Genomic DNA, 18,509 nt, shown 5'->3' with positions numbered 1-18,509 from the left:
CTATATTATTTGTCAAGTTTATTTGTTAAGTTTATTTAATAAATACATTAAGTTAATTATTAATTAATGTATTTATTTTTAATTGAAAATACAATTTGTTTTTTGTTTATTAAAATAACTACCTTTATTTACAAACTATTGACAAATTATTGACTTTATATTAATAGCTTATAAAAATAAAAAAAGTGGTACAAGATTGGCAGATAATAATTAATAATCGCATTATTTTTAATATTTATGTAGTTTATGTTGGTAATTAAAAGAATATTGTAGTAATTGTTAAAACGAAGGTGTAGAGTGCAATATTTTGTACGTGATAAACGTATGAAATTAAATAAATGCACAATATGACAAAATGCTTAATGCTGTATTAATTACCCGCACTTATACGTATAATTTATTTCTGCCTTGTTCTAAAAAATCTTAAAAATATATTCAAATGTACATAAATATTATACATTATCATACATATGTTACATCCTCTGGACTTCACAGTTCTTTTCTATCGTGGAGATCTATATAATGTCGCCACAAGTTTTTATATAAAAATAATATTGTGCGAAACCGAATATATGGACTTCATCTATGAATATTTGAGATACTCTTCGACGACATACAGAAAATGCTAAGAGTTGACAATCCCAATTTTTCTTTAAGATTATAAATGTTATTTTAAAGAAATGTCAGATTTTAGCAGTGCATGCCTAACTTGGAAACTATAAAACTCAAGAACCTGTGATCTATTTAAAACAAAAAATTGCGAGAGATTTTTTATCAAGAAATAGATAAACAAGTAAATATAAATTCTGATTAAAGATCCAATAACTCTGCAGTCAAATAATAACGAGTGTTAAAGATTGTTACCCGATATAACACATATAAAAAACATGTGTAGATAAAAAGAAATATATTTTAGATCCGCTGCCAGACATCAGAAAATCATAAAATTGTAAAATAATTCTTTATTTTTAACCCAGAAATAGTCATCTAGTTCTTTTTACAATTACCCGGGGTATTTTTTACACTCTAATTAAAAATTATTATTTATTAACTATGCATATTGTATATTATTAATTGTTCTATAATTTATTTAAAATTAATATTTAAGTAGTTATAGTAGAAATTAGGATAAAAGTTCTGCCATAAAACCGTTATTTTTCTCGAGATATCATCAAGTTAGTCGCACAATTTTGCTTTTGTTTATTTTTATTATAATTATCGTTTAGATTCAGACTTATGTTCCACTCTTATTCTGACGATTTATATATTTATTCTTTTTCCAACTCAATTTATTTCCTGTTTCTGATTTTTCTCCTTTACTTTTAACCGGTTTACTGACTCATTTGGTGGATTCGTTTTCTTTCTTTTATTCTCTCTTAACAAGTTCATTAATGCATTTGGTAGATTCTCTTTCTCTCTTTCATTTTCCTTTAGCGAGTTTATTGATACACTCACTATGATAGATTATGTCTTACTTTCTTTTATTCTCTCCTTTCTCATTCTCTTTCTTACTCTTTTCTCGTTATTTCATCTCTTTTTACTATTCTTCTTCTCGTTTCCTTCTTTTTTCATATACCTAATTTATAGATAATATTTCATATTTTCTTTCCACTTCATCTCTCTAGCAAATAAAATCTAAATAACCCATTCGATATCTATAGTTATAATAAAAGCTCGGATCCGAGTCCTAACTGCATGCGCGCGGTGCGCCGTAAAACACTATCAGAATCGACAGGACAGACGGGCGCATGAGCGAGCGCGTATAAATTTTTAGACCAAGCTTGGAAGAAGTACCAAATAATATAAATAAATCATGTTTTAGTGTTGTTCTTTTTTTCCTTCTTTCCTTTCTAATAAGCTATAAGGTCCTCCACCCAAATCTAATCTTCCCTCCAAAAAACTTTCTCTCACTTCTTCAGCTCAGTAGAAGAGGGCTGTGTTTCTTTATTCACTGCCAGTACTGAAAATCTATAGTTACGTGACGCAAACTATATATTTTCAGCACTGCCAGTAAAAAACTCCTACAGCACAAAATATTGCAGCAACTTGCAGCAACATTGCAGCAATATTGCAATATTGCTGCAATGTTGTTGCAAGTTGCTGCAATATTTCGTGCTGTAGGGAAAGGAACACGGGGGAGGTAGAATGACCTTCAGTCTTATTTCGTCTTCATATCGCACATATTACATGTATGTATGTACCTGTACCAATTTTAGTTTCATTTTACATGAATAAAATATTTATGAATAACCAGACTGGATTTTAACGTTTTAAATTAGAATCCTTTCTCCTGAATATCCTGTCCGATGACCTCTATATCGATGTAACATTAGCGTGTTAAAAATAATATATTACACACAGATACACATATGCATTCTTAATTTTGTTATCTTTAGATTATCAATCTCATTTATATTATTTAATTAATAAAAATATATATATATATTATTACTAAAAGTTATCTAAAAAAATATATATTCAGGATTCTCTCTTATTTGATATCTATTTCTTTTCTTTTTACTCATTTCTCGCTTACGTCAGATCGCACGAGATCCGCTTCTGGTTATAAGAATTAAATTTCCATGATTTAAACGTTGATATACATTGTTCTCAGGAACGTGGACTTATATTTGGAACTTTCAGTACGCTTTCAGCTCAAGTACATTCGATTTATGGCAATTGCTTTAGTTTAGAACATTAATGAAGCTCTGCGGGGTTCTTTTGTGCCTTTACTTAAACCTTTGAAATTCTCACGAAATATAAAATCGTGGAGCTTGGACGTAATACGAGAGTCATATACTATATATGTTAAAAATATACCACATTCTGTGCAAACATTTGTAATGGAAAATGAACAACTGATATTTTCACAAAGAAACAAATAAATAAAAACATTAAATTCTAACAGACTAAAGATGGTAAAATATCTACAGAAATTGTAAAATTTTTGTAACATTTACATTTATTTATAATTTTTACTCATACAAATCAGAAAATTCTGCTTAATTATTTTCTCTATTTATATCTTTTGTTCACAATCACAACATTTCACTTTACCAATTTAATTATTCCTTATTAATTACTTAATAATTACTGGCAATATATAGCTATAACGATACTGAAATGTTCGGAATGATAAACTTTGCATTCGAGTTTTTATAACTAAATAAATTTGAATCTTGTAAAAACTCTTTGATTGTAAATACAGTTACAATCCTATAAAAAAAACAATTAATTCGTCGATTTGATGCAAATTAATATACAATTTGCATTTAAAAATTAATTAATTTTGTATTCTAATTACTTTAATTTAGTACTTTATGTTAATTAAAGCATATATATTATAAAATAAGATCAATTTATATATTATTTTAAAGTTATTTAGAAATAAATAAAATCTAGATTGATGTTTAACAGTATAGCAATGTAATTGCTATTTTATATTATATATAAAAATTATTTCTTAAAGTTAATAAATAAACGAACGCGCATGTGTATAGTACCAACGTACATAAAAATATATATACTTTCAATATTAATCGACAAAGTGTATTTTACTCTGTATCCAATAATTTTATATAACATTTTCTTTAATTTTCCAAGAAATATAATTGTGAATTATTTGCTAGACATAATAATACAAATTGAGCATTAATAAGACATCTAAAAATTACTTTATTATTATTATCATTAAATAAAAAAAAATATAAAATACGGTTTATTTTTTCATTATTTCTTTGAACGGAATAAAATATTTTTTTTTCTTACCTAAAAGTCTGCTTAGTTTATGATAAAATATGCTATAAAAATTAAAACAAGAGATTAATGAAAATTTATTTGAATTAAAATCCCTCTTCTCTTATTTCATATAAATTGAGATAGATCCAATTAATAGAATTTAAGTAAACAACTTCAATAAAAATTCGCAAAAATAGGTTAAAGCCTATTGATATGGTAAAATACATTAATTATTAAAGATTCAAGAATGGGGAACATGTTTGTCTGCATTTACATTCCATCGACACAAACAATAACAAAGATATGTTTAACGTTTACTCTTTTACTCTTAAATTTCTAAATAAGATTAACATATCACAATTTTTTTCAATACATTACTATAAAACAAAAGTTATATTTCTTTATATGTATATATATATAAAGTATATACATATACATATATGAAATATACTAATTACATAATCGTATATATATTTTATAGAAATACAATATAGTAGGAGAGAGATATACATACTTTTATATAATATTTAATCCTTTAACTGTAATCTCATTTTCTTTACTTATTAGTTTATTAATTTAAGCGCACAATTGCATTTTCAAATTTATTATTAAACAAATATTATATTCTAATAAATAAAATTAAAACATACGCAATGCCCATTAAAGAGCATTGTTAGGGCATTAAAGGGTAAGAGTTAAAGGATTAGTATAAACTAACTTATTCGTTTTCTATAAATTATTCTTATCTATTAAAATTATTTCCTTCTATCTATATTCGTCCTTGCGTCGATATTTTTCTATGATTTTCTACGCTAAATAATCTATATCGCAAGTAGATTAATTAGCTATACGTGGATACTTTTCAGCTGCGAGGCCAGATTTTGTACCGATTATTATCGGTAAACGAGGGTTTAATATCGATACGTTCCCGTATCTCTGTTGCGATTCATTGTCATAAAATAAAAAAACATGCTTGGCTTATTTATTTTCGAACTCTAATCAGCCAGTATTTTTGGCATATTTGTAATAAAAAGAAACAAAATTGAATGTAATAAAAAGACACAAAATTGCTAATAAAAGATAATCAACTTCAAATTTGTTACAAAATTTTTTTGTAATTTAATGTATATTTTAATTAGAGAAAAAGAATTTGATTTAAAAGCAAAACAAGGAGTTATTAAGTTATACTTATTAATCTGATTAAATAAAATTCGGTTTTGTTATTTATTGTTTCTTTGGAGATTTTAATCTTACAATTTTTGATTGTGCAGTAGAGACATAGTGACGTTTTTATTATAAAAAATAGACTCTTGCAACATATAGATACATATATTTACAAATGTCACACGTGAATTTTTGTCTAAATTTAATTTTTTATTTAATTTTGTTAAAGAAATCTGTTTTTCTAAAAAAGGGATAGCTGATCTGTAAATTCGTAAAATATTATACGGTAAAATAAAATAAAAATCTAATACAATTTAACTTGAGCATGTTCTTCACTCGTACAACGAGCGCTTGGACAATATTTGACTTAAAATACAATACACGTTAAATCAGAAGATTGAAGGACGCTGAATAAAATATAGTAAAAAGAATGAAGGAACAGAGAAACGGGACGGTAGCGTAAGAGCGACGTAGATCGCGATAAAAACATGAATAGGTACTATAGGTAGCCTCGCAGCCGCGCGTGCGACAATGAACAAATGACGCGACACGAGCCGCATGGCTTGCCAGAGAAACGTCGGTCTGCTCGCCATTAGTCAAGCAAGCACCGAAGCTTGTTTGGCAAGAGGCTCCGATTCGAAAGCCTCTCTGTGAGGACATGTGCGTTCAGCTTGGTCGTGCCAGTTGGAAGCTGTTGCAATATCGATCGGCGGTTGCATTCAGCAGAGATAACAATTACATCACGCTGAGTTACAATCGATTTTAAACAGAGTACGTCAGTGACTATTAAATCTCTTACATTCATGCACAATATTTTTTCTGCAAAAAAAATTATTATATAAATTAAACAAATAAAATTAGTTAATTAGCGCTTTAGCTATTCTTGGCAAGTATGTATGTACATATACTGTGGCCACAATTTTTAAACAAAATTATAACACATGTCTATAAACATTTTAACTACTATAGTTATATATGTATAAGTAAAGTAATATATAATATATATATTGTATAACTTTATATTAAACTTTAAATATCATTTATATGATGTTTAAAGTTTTGCAAAATATTCATTGGAAGTCACAGATGTGTGTGTGTGTGTGTGTGTGTGTACGCGTGCGTGTGTATGTGTATGTGTGTACCCTTATGACATACTAAGCTCCAATGGCGTAAGTCAATAGTTTCATTCAATAGTTTTCTCTGCTGAAAAATTGAAACTTTCAAATAATCAAATAGAGCTAAGCTCAATTTAACAAATAAAGTCGATTTTTATCAGAAGTGGTAGATATATTCGTTAGTCGTGGCACGAATAAAGCTGAAGGCCCACGTTGTGCTTTGTATTTCGTCTGCTTTGCGTTGCGTTTGTCGGGGTGGAAGGTATCGTGGGTTATCATAGTTGTCACAGTTGTTATAACCGTTATTTTAATGCTGTTGTTCTTGTTGCATTTGGACGAGTCATAGGAGAAAAGGAACAGCGGCTCAATTTTTTTGAATTTGTATAATGAGCTTGGAGTCGTGAGACAGCTCTGAGTTTTTCAACTTTCGAGATTTCATAATATAATTCCTTTTGAGATCGTATTGCCTGTACATCTAACTGATCTAACTCAATAACGATATTTAATAAAATAAAATAAAAATGTGAATGCTGTTCGCTTTTGACCAGTGGCCGTATATAGAAGTGGAGTACTCGTTCACACGCAAAAGTAATAACGATAGGGTCATGCAGTGTCATGCAAAGTGTTGCTGTACATTTATTTGAAAGTCAAACGCTAAAGCTATTTCCAGCATTAATTATTTATAGTTTTAATCACAAGTTATATAAAACATACTATTTAATTTATTCATAAAATATCTTCTCTTAAAAAAGGAATATAATTATATAAAGTAATAAATATAAAGTAAGAATATATTATATAAAGTAATAAATATAAAGTAATAAATATAAAGTAATAAATAAATATAATAAAATAATTACATAAATAAATCTGTTCTTTTATTTATGAAATATATAAATATATCCAAGTTGCTAATTTTGCACAAAGCATTATATAATAAATTAATCGTTACTGTGCAAATAAAATTTAAAAATAAAAATTTTGCGTTGACTTTCCATAAATTATACAGCCTTAATAAACGCTACAATCCATGCACTCAACTTCATTTTCGTCTACGTGTAACTCGATCTTTTTCTAAGTGCTTTGAAACTTCATAACTATAATGATCTAAGCTCTTATAAGTGTGCGCTCATTTCCAGAAGATCTACAACAAATTTTTCTGTTGTTGAGCTTTTACCCAAATTTCTAATTCCTAGAATCTTCAAATTTCCAAATTTAAAATAAATTTTTTTAATTTACTTTTAAAATGATCATTGAATTTATATATACTTATTATCAAAAAACTTACAATTCTTTATAATTTTGAGCTTTAAAAAATTCCGCGTATATAAATTAAAATAAAAATTTTAATTATTTTGTTATTTTTTTATCTTTTTGTCTAATCCACAAATTTTCTAAGATTTTCAAGATAAAGTATTTTTAAAAAAATATGTTTGTTTCAGAAAACGTGCGCATATGCGGCCAGGTAACTTCCGGAACTCGAGAAGATCATCCTCGCTGCTCGTCGGTCGATTTTCTCTGCGTCTGTCGGCCTTGTTTGTCGGACGTGCATGCTGCAACCATGCCTTCTAAGGTAGAGAATGTCTTTCTATCGTACAAGCTCGCCTTCTATTAATTACCTCCCATTTCTCTCATTTCGAATATGAGGATGTTTTTCTTTTTCAGAACGGGTAAAAGGCGTCTACAAGGAAGTTATAGAGAGAGAAGAATGAAAGAAGAGTGCAAAAGGTAAACCAGGCTATGTGAAAGAGAGAGAGAGAGAGAGAGAGAGAGAGAGAGAGAGAGAGAGAGAGAAAGATAAGATGTAAAGAAAAGCGAAAAAAGAGTCGTGATTGGATACTATCAAGGAAGCGTTCTGCTAAATCGATTAAATTGCACGACGAATGCACGCCATTTGTTACTATAATCATATAATTATTATTTTATAACTTCATCATAATATGTAATCAATATTATTTTATAAGTTTTTAAATTTAAAATTAAAAGTTATCGACGTATAGAACGTTACTGTTTACTGAAAACATAATTGTGCAAGAAATAATATATTTTGAATACGCGCAGAAGACATCAAGAAAAAAATATGATTCAAAGAAATTTCTATTCAACATTTCTGTTATAAATATATAAGGCGTAATAAAACAAAGATTAAACATTTTAGATATTATATATAATAAAGTTGCATTTTTCTATTTATATAATTTTTTATCTAAAATATAGGAGATCCCTGAAATATATATATATATATATATATTAATATTTTTTAATGTAATACGTGCAAATTTGGCGTCCATACCTCGTGTAATTTTATTGTGCTTCTTCATAAGTATATTTCGCATCGAACGAAACTCGACCAGTCGCGTCGAACATTGTCGCATCAGAATAAGAGAAACGACATAGTGAGGTGCATTGTTGTGAGAAAAATCCGAGAGCTAGAGTATCCACATTTTGTTACTTTGCTTTATCGTAATATAGGGCAAATGGTTAAATCATCATCGATGTTCCTAGACGACAGTCGAGTACATGCAGCGCGGTAACGCCGAAGAAAAAATTTAATTTATATTTTACTTGTCAATTTAAAACTGGAACGTATTTTTTTTAATTTAAGAGTATTTAAAAGTGAGCAATAAAAAAATTACAATAGATTACATAATTGCCTAATATATGAAGCATCAAGAATGCTAGATTTAGGCAAGAAATATTGCAAAATTATATAATTTAAGTAAATAAGTATTATAAAAGTAGTTTAATATGTTCTCTAATATGTCCGAATTATTATATTAAATGAAATTTTTTTACAAATATGGCTTCTATAACTCAAATCTATTATTTAAACAGATGATACAATTTAATATTTGATATTTTAATTTGTATTTTAATAATATTTTCTTCAATAAAACTCCTTCTTCAGCGTTTACGAATATTACGAATGTATTGCAATGATGCTAGCCGTGCTTGCTCAAAGAGCAACTAATAGAGAATTCGGACTCGTGCCGAGATTATCAGAGAAATCGATTAGATAGTGGATAATTTCTACACGAGAAACGCCTAGGTACTATCGATGCTGTCTAAGGCCAATGATCGGAACGAACGATGCACATAAATTGGACAAATCTCGTTATAGAAAACAAGAAGATTAAATTTTCTATTAGTTACAATTCAATTGTAACTACTTAGTGTGGTATATAGTTCAAATTATCTAATTTCACTGCAAATTTCAAGATAAGTTTATAATGAAATTTATTATCGATGCGCTATTTAATAGTTTCTTTAATTTTTCTTTTAGCTCTAATTTAAAAGTTATATAATTTTGTACGCGGCCTAGATGACTTATATTGCATTTACCCCGAAGGGCCTGTCTCCCAAGGGAAACGTAAGTCAATTAATTAATATTAAAATTAATGCAAACTACATTATAGCGAATACTAAAATCCCTTATAAGAATACATAAATATATATATTTTACTTCAAGACATCTATTCTCATATGTTTCTTTTTTTAGCACTTTTAACACTTACCAAATTTATCTTAGCATTCTCATTTTCTATTATGCATATACTATCTAACAATAAGATATGCAACTTTGATAAAATTTTCATATTATACAAATGCCACGTAATATATTCGATTTCTATGCGATCTAATGGATCGATAACACGCACTTGAAAGAGGCACAAAAATGAATGATAATGATGCATGTCAATCATCCATCGTTCTATATGCTTTTGATTTCTTTTTTTTTATTCTACATCTCAAAGGCTGTAGCTTTTAAAAAGCCAGCTCTTATCGTTCGTTCCGACGAATGGTCGTGTAGTCGACTCGCTAGAATTTCTACGAAGGATATGATTGGACACCACTGCGATGGGTGGATCGAATTAATTGGTGTTATACGATGTGATTATTGCAACGTTCTACAAAGCAAGCGGAGGCTTCTAAGACGGCCGAACGCAGAATAAGGATGGTCGACAGGATCAGCAGGAGTACGGGATTCGAGCGCGAGGTCGGGGGTACACGATTGCACATATCCTCCTCACAGAAGCACATGTGACCAGTGCCGGTACTTTCCATCATGCACACGTGGTCCACCATGAATAAGTTTATTTGTAGTTGCGCGGTGCAGGTTCTTCTCACGCTCTCGTACGCTGCAAAGCAAACGAGAACAATAAGCAGCAAGTAAATTCCTGCGGATGTAAAAATCTGAGATTCATATTTATTAATTAATTTAGATTTACAATTAGTTTTATTATCTTTAATATGGTAGAATGTGTAATACGTGTTATTACAATAACTTTCTAATAACTATTTACCATAAGACCATAATTTACTAAACGTTTGAGCCGCGTTAAGTTCTTCTTGTCTAAAGACTCTTAGTTTAATTAGTTAATGGTATAGTCTGATTTATGGAAAATTGAATAGATATTTTAAGTCTCTCTATAGAAGAAGTAAATTTTTCATAACAAAGATACAGAAAATACTTACGTGATTTTGCATTGCGGACCATTTTCACGCAGCATCCGTTACATGTCATCAACGGTGGCTGGTCCCTGGGTAGTGCCGTATAGTTGAAAGGATCCTTGCATCTGAGATCTGTCCATGAGTCGCATTCATAGCAGTAAATGGAACGAGCTGTGAAATAGATACGCTTTCAAAGATCATATATCGTCCTTATCGCACTCGGGAAAGAATGTATGCGAAGTCAAAGAATGTGATGATCTATTTATAACAACTACCTATTTTTTATAATGTCCAATTTGCTTACAGATCCCTTCTTTTATCCCTTATTTAGTGTTAAACATGACTCTCTGACATTTTGTTATTAGCAAAAATAATTAATAACTGATAATTAATAATAAATTTGTGAAATTTATTATTAATGTACAGGATAAAATATATTATTAATGTACAGGGTGTTTTAGAAGGTGAAACAAACTTTAGGGAATAGGTAAAAGTCTTATCAAAAGAATCAATTTTTATTAAGGAACCCATATCTTTCGACGCGTGAAGCTACGCCTGCTATGCAGTGATATACATATAGGTATTACTCCAGTCGATACTAAGAATGAGGAAATAATTGAAGGGATCATGGCGGCTTTTGATTAAATTAGAAACAATATTGAAATAAATCACCTAAATGGCAAAGAGACTTATAGCCATAACAGAGGATGTTTGTGTCGATTATATTTCTATGTGAATTTTTCTATACTTATTTCAACTCACTCAGTAAACTGCGCGCCGAATATTTTTCAGTCTTGAAACACAGCTCTAATTTTGGAACAGTAAATCCACATACTTAAGTCCATAATCAATTTAACTTTTTGATGTTAATCAGCATTCTTATAATTAAATCAAATTGGATCACTGATTGTGAGATATGTAATGATATTTATCGCTAATAACCGGTAAATATTGAGAAGAGATCCGCATGTTAACGCCCATGTATAAATAAATACAAAAGTGTACACTGAGCTGGAACAAGTATACAAAAATTTACACAAATTTATTATCGACGACACGAACAATATGTTATACGGCTCTAAGCCCCTTTGTCACTTAAGTGATTTATTTCAATATTGTTTTAATAATTTAATCCAAATCCGTCACGATCCCTTTCAATTACTTCCTGCGTCCCTAATGTCGACTGGAATAATGTATAGGTACCATAGCTAGCAGGCGTAGCTCCTCAAGGACGCGTCGGAGCACATTTGTTCCTTAACCAAATTGATTCTTTTCGTAAGACCATAGACGTACACAATAGACTGAACATTGCCATTGGAGAGCTTCTGGCAAGATTTGAAGGACAGAAGATATGCTTGCAGTGCCGCTTTCTTTTTCTAATTGTGACAATTTCTAATCTAATTGTGACAGATCTTGCTTGTGACAGAAGCTCGCTCCAATGGGAATGCTCAGTCTATTATATATGTCTATAAGGTGAGACTTATCATCTTCTAAAGTTTGTTCCATTATACCTTCTGAAACACTCTGTATAACATACTACTATATTAAATACACAAACCAACTTGTAAACTTTTAGCTGTTAAACAGTCATATTTAACGCTAAATAAGCAGATAGTAGACTTAAGAGTATAAACTGTTATTGTAAAGAAAGTGACTAATTAATAAGATCGAAATCATTAAATATGTAATTTGGGATCATACACAATTCGGATAAATTATTCAATCTGGAAAGTTTTTTATACTTTGCGGTCACATAGTTTTCCGAGTGCACATTTTTCATATAAGAATTTACGTATCGATAAGCGCGCACGTGAGTTCTAAAAAAACGAGATAACAAGCACTGTTCGGTTTTCACAGCGCGATACAGAAGCACAAACGGGTTGTGTTCGACGTGGTTGTGTTCAATGAAACTGGACGAGAATAAGATTAATTTATGCGAATATTGTCGAGCGACACTTACGATTTACAAAGACCTCTTATGACTTATCGAGAATTCGACATTGTGAAAATAACTATAATGCTCTTCGTTAAGCAAAACTTTTTTTCGTGGAATTCTCGCCCAGTTCGGAGCGAAAGCAATCTCGACCGGATAATACCCGACAGAGAACGCTTTCCCACCCTGAGATATACTCTGACAAAAAGTCACTTTGCCGCGGACGCATCGAGCTTCATCGACCTTCATCGAGTCCCTAGCGAGAACGAGTCCGACGACACGGTACCGGCATACCGAGGAGAGTAAGCTGACTTAATCACTCACTCTGGCACTCCGCATGACAGACGTTGGCAACCGCGAGTACAATTGCCGCTGAAAACGAAAGATTCGTTACTGCTTTAGGCAATGTGGCGTTGGCAATGTGCGCAGGTTTGCTATAACTTAAGTAACACGACGTGATCTGTGATAACGCAAGCAACGGGCCTAGCGCTATTATACAACGGCTACGGTGGCTGCGACTACCATTACAACCGCTACTATCTCTATAGCGCGGCTCTAGCATACCGGTATTAACGATGTTGCTGATAGTTGTGCTAGTTAATAATGCTATCACTCGATTGATCAAAGAGGGACCCGTGCGGCAGTCACGTCCAGATTTTTCGGTTCGCTGGATGATACTAATTTTGCTGCGCTTTCGCTCTTGCAGATTATGAGGTGTGTAATAAAGAATTGATGATGGTGGATGGACTATGGGAATATGTATAGAATATAAAATATGGCACACATGCGGTATAAACATGTGTGCAGAAAGGCAGAAAGCATATATCGTATAGACAAGTATAGAACAGTAAATGGCATGATTAACTGGGGCATGATTTAGAAATTAAACTTAGTTGCGTATAGTTTTAAAAGAGCCTTGAAACATACATGTGTATCATATGCTTATAGAACGTCTATCTTGAAGAAAATAACTTGGAAAGACGAAAGCTAGAAATTTCACATAACGTTTGATAGACGTTTGGATAAAATTTTGCTCCAGTTAAAGTGATGCGTGCGTATATTTAGAATATGACGTAGATAGTAATTCAACTGTGTCTTAATTACACTTCAGGTCTTTTAATTCTTTCATATATCTTTGATATTTTAATACGCGATAGTGTGAAAGGCTAAAGGATTAACAATTTCTGCGTGGTGCATGTAAGAGTTATTTCAATATCGAGAGCAATTGCATTTTTTTACTCGTTACATTTAGAGCCGTGCAGAATCGTGCTACTATAATTAATGTTTATGAACAGGTTATACTATGTAATACTATGTAAGAAGTAAGTGAACTAAATCGATATTCTTGTGCTTGCGTGCCGTATTTTGGCAATTATTGTACAGAATCTGCTATTGTTTGTAACAGAAACTTAATTAGGGTTTTCTATAATATCTAGAATATCAATTTAAAAATACGTATAGATGATATACAAAGTATATAATAGAAAATAAAAAAGATATGTGCGAAGTGCAGTGAGTATAAAGATATATAATAAAAAAATTAATGCTTTTACAAATGTAAAACATAATTTTTACATTACACTTTGTAATATATTGCAAGTTTTCCCATTCAAATGAGATATTCAGCAACAATTGTCTATATTAGTGAACCAAAACAATTTGGAGATGCCTGACGCACTTTTTTGAAAATATTTCCGCATTTGACTTGAAATATAGAGGACTATGTATCATATTTTAAGTATAATTTGTAAAATTATTGATTTAATCTGTTAGTAATTCTTATTATATAAGAAACGGTGATGCAATATCAATCTGTATATCTTTATCCCGTAGTTCTCTATATTTCTAAAAAAAATGCGATCTTTCTTCATGAATCTTACGTACGTACGTGTCCACGTACCTAGCAGCACGGAAGCAGTGGCCGTACGCGTGTTGATTGATCTAATATATATCACCTATGATTTTTAGATCGTAATAAAACTCATAGTAAGTGAGACCGTAACTAATTTGCATTAGATTTCCAAGATTGTCGATTTCTTGACTTACAAACAATCGCGATTATTTATTTGTATCTCAATATTTATGCTCCAAGTTAATTTAACAACGTTAAAAAAGCAGATATCCTTGGATATATGAATTTTTATGGAGTTCCAAGTGACAAGATTATAATAATTGTTCTAGTTTCAAAGTGTAAAAACTCTAGACGTTAAATATGATAGACATTTGTGTAAGGGAGAAGCCTATTTCAGTTCGACGATGGTATCCTCTTAAAATATAGAAAAACCTTTCGGGATTAAATGGGAAGCTCATCGAGAACGCATGCACACTCACCCACTATCAAGTGATTCGTCCACATCCTGACAGCGGCAGGATCTCCTTACACTTTGTTTAGCTTCGCGTCATGTCGAGACTTTCTCAAACATCGAGTAGCGCCCGATTAGCGCGAGCTGATTCAGCCGTATATTTCAAGCCGTCCCTGAAATTACGGAATTGACTTTCAAATTAAATTTAAGGCAATCTGTGAAAATATATAGATCCAATTTTGTGCTGGAGTATGCGCTATAATAAATATTTTTCATCAATTCCGCTTTAAGCTACTTAAACGCGAAAATAAAATTCTACAATTAAAGTAAGTGCTCAAGCTCTCTCTAAATTAATTGTTTATATACTTGCTTATACCTTAAATATCAAATTTATATTTGTTTTATAAATTTTGCAAATAAATTTCTTGATGATGTAATATTATTTTCCTAACGCGAGCGTGAAATGGGCCGCTTTTCGTGCTTGTTTTGAGTGAGCCAAACGATCCATTTCGCAAATGATGACGTAAGCGTTGAAACATGGAGCCATTTCTCAACTAGTGGAGAAATGAAATTGTAAAACAAGCGCGAAAAGCGGCCTGTTTCACGCTTTTGTTAGGAAAAATAGTATGAACAACTCGTGGGAAGAGTGGTCGAGCCCAAATGAGTGTGATGGTCGCACTCGCTTCGCTCGTGCGACCAACTTCACACTCATTCAGAATCAACCACTTTTTCCACTAGTTGTACAATATACTATTTAATGATATACTTTACTTATTTGTTAAAATATTCCTATTTATTTTATTTGTTTTGCGTTTAAAAATATTTTATTTATTATATTAATAATATAATAATATTAATTAATATTAAACAGAACTAATTTATGCTAGTATCTGTCACCGCTAGTATATTTGAAACCGGAAATATTTACTTTCTCTTTATATGCTGATATGTATTCTCGATGTATTCGTGTATTTGAGAACTGTCATAATGTGAATGCTCAATTTAAGGCACTTAGCAGCTTAATGAGATAATAACGCACTAAATCATTTAACTGGCCATGAAACTTGGTACTATGGTATTTCCTGATAACAACAATAAATTATTAATTAAGGTATAATGTTAAATATTTATTTGTTAAAAGATTTTTACGTCTAGGTTATAATATTATTAATTTAATAAATATATTGTTTACTAAAATAAATTAGTTTATTCTACGATATAAAGTATTATAACTATAATATACTTAGTGTATAAATTAAAAAAAGATTCGTAAGAATTTTAACATTATAAAACGGTTATATAATCGTAATTCTAGAATAATAAGAAAAGTACAAAAATATTTTGTCTATTATATTTATTTTAATTCTTCTAAAATACTCTCTGTCTTTTCTTTCATAAAAATTAATAAACGCAATATTAAGGTATTAAATTCCTTTCATGTGTCAACATCTTTTGTGTTAAATATTTATTATTATAATTTATAATAATAAATTACCTTGATATGCTTTACTCGACAAAGTAATACAAGAATTACTGATTATTTGCCTATATATAACTCTTTCAAAAATTTTTACTTTCACAGATTTTACATTTTATATATCATTTATGTGCCGAATGTCTAGATCTCATTTTACGTTAATAGTAATAACTTGACTAAGATATTTAGCCAGCTATAATGATTAAAATACAGGTCAAAACTGCACAAAATCCGAAGTGCATCACTTGTATATCTATAAAACAGATTGCAAAGCAGATTTGATGCAGTCATACCCCTAATCACAATTCGCACATACTTTTCTAGCACCACGGGTCAGTCTAGAAGGGTTGATTTTCTCGTGACAACACTAGTGACCTGATTTTTAAACGATGTCTGGAACACAAAATCTATTTTCTTTTACTGGTCATCGTCATTCTTCGTGATCTCAGATTCAATATTGTCGACCCTTTAACGAGATCCGGCACTGCTCTGCGCTTACACCTTCTTCAAGCTTAGACACCTAAGCGCCGAGTCTACCGACGAGTCTACATCACCGATGCATAGCGACGGTGAAACGTGCGTAACGAGGGTACGAGGGTACGTAGCAAAGGGCACGATGCAGTTCGCGAAATGCCACGGTGCGACTATGCGGTCGCGATTACGCTGTAAATGCAGCGTACAAGCGCTTTCCGGGTACTGACAAGCACGACTAACAAGCGCGCTAGTCAACGCGCCGACCGGAGCGCGGATTCAGGTCGATCAATATGACGAAGTCCGCCAGTCCGTGCCACGTGCTCACGCGTTGCGGTAAGTATACCGACGAAGCTGCTGCTGCTGCTGCTGCTGTTGCCGTTACTGCTTGACAAGAATTTGCATGGTAGCACAATAGAACTCGCTGATAGCATTCAACGTGAAACTTTTAAAACAGAAGTAGTCGTGAAAGTAAACCAATACATCAATTTTGATGTTGGACTAGTCAAAGAAAATGTCAATAATAATTCTATATCAGAGTTTATTGTGAGACAGCGCTTGCGCACTTTGGCGTTCTCGTGTGAAATTTCAAAGTCGGAATGATGATAATTTGAAATTTTGCTAAATTAAATATACAAAAGATAAGAAGATAAGTAGTAAATAAAAAAATGTTGAGACAGGAAATTTGTAGTAAAAAATAACCAAAGTAGGGTACCAATTTCAGTTTCTTGTTCAGTGTTTTTTATCACAAAAATTGATAATGTTTTTATTTTAAAATTAATTTGAGCTTTAATATTTTTCTGACTAATTGTAAGTTTTTCAAAGACTATTCTTTCAAGAAATGCTTTAAATATCTGAAGACAATTTTTTCATATAGAAGAGATCGATAACCTAATATGGCCTGTGCGCCAAAAGTTATCACAGTTTGTCGCTGTTTTTGTACGAATCATGTAATTATTGTTATATTTTAAATTTTATGAATAAAAAAATTTGCTCTCTTTTTTGTTATATATAAGTATCTATATAATATTCTCGATTTTGCCTCTTGATCAATAAAATACTACTTAATTAATTATAAAAAAAAGTTTACCAATTTCTGCTATATAAGAAAACATTCATTCAAGAATCGAAATTGGAACTTTTTTTTAGTTTTATTTTTGTCATTGTGGTGATAATAGTAGCAACTTTTATTTTTTAGATAACTTTTTAAATGAAATTAACGAAAAAAGATCAAGATATGCCAACTTTGGTCAAGCTGGATCTTTGTAGCTTAATATTATATTTTTATGTGAATTTATATACTTTTTTCACGCAAATTGCGTGCTGATTATTTGTCGGTCTTGAAGCACACTTATTCATTGGAACAGTAAAGAGCATCGGCAAAAAATGCCCGTTTTCGGTACCTCGATTTTTGAAACTTTTTTTATGCCAAATGGTTACTTATGATGACCCAATAATCCCTGCAAAATTTTAAGAGGAGCATACGCCCCGTTTAAGAAATATAGGGGGTCAAAGTTGACCATTTCCAATCAAAAAATATAGCAGCTTCACATTTATACTCCAATAATAATGTCCAAAAAATTCAGCCGAAATGGTTCTTTTAAGATTTTTGGCTGCTGATTACGAATCTGAAGTCAGATTTTAAAAATTCAAAATGGCGGATCCAATATGGCGGACTGATTTTTCTTAAATTCATCGGATTCACTTGAAACTCGTTACTCGGGAGTTTTGGGGGTCGCTGATTGCGAATCTGAAGTCAGATTTTAAAAATTCAAAATGGCGGATCCAATATATCCAACAAAGGCAAGATGTAATAATCCAACCAACGAAGGCAAGATGTAATGCATAATCCAGCC

At 30.9% G+C, this 18,509-nt stretch overlaps 1 protein-coding gene across 3 annotated transcripts; it reads right to left on the bottom strand.

Annotated features, from left to right (window-relative positions):
* Positions 1–9,757: 9,757 nt before the first annotated feature.
* LOC112453168 (protein quiver) lies at positions 9,758–16,930 on the bottom strand. 3 transcript variants are annotated; one of them, XM_025013755.1, is made up of 5 exons: positions 16,499–16,930; positions 14,734–14,878; positions 12,727–12,774; positions 10,494–10,640; positions 9,758–10,156 (listed from the first exon to the last, which is right to left on the bottom strand). In XM_025013755.1, exons 2-5 carry the CDS (start codon positions 14,756–14,758, stop codon positions 9,900–9,902), a joined length of 477 nt encoding a protein of 158 aa, XP_024869523.1. In that variant the 5' UTR covers positions 14,759–14,878; positions 16,499–16,930; the 3' UTR covers positions 9,758–9,899. The 3 variants fall into 3 exon arrangements, with proteins under 3 accessions (XP_024869523.1, XP_024869522.1, XP_024869521.1); XM_025013754.1 differs by lacking the exon at positions 16,499–16,930 and adding an exon at positions 16,201–16,478 and having other exon boundaries at positions 9,900–10,156; XM_025013753.1 differs by lacking the exon at positions 16,499–16,930 and adding an exon at positions 15,634–15,782 and having other exon boundaries at positions 9,900–10,156.
* Positions 16,931–18,509: the final 1,579 nt, after the last annotated feature.

Source organism: Temnothorax curvispinosus, unplaced genomic scaffold (assembly GCF_003070985.1).
Source record: "Temnothorax curvispinosus isolate PA1 unplaced genomic scaffold, ASM307098v1 QBEX01004104.1, whole genome shotgun sequence".
Taxonomy (NCBI): Eukaryota; Metazoa; Arthropoda; class Insecta; order Hymenoptera; family Formicidae; genus Temnothorax; species Temnothorax curvispinosus.
Note: the sequence above shows the minus strand (reverse complement) of the source record. Positions and strands in the feature narration are given on the sequence as shown.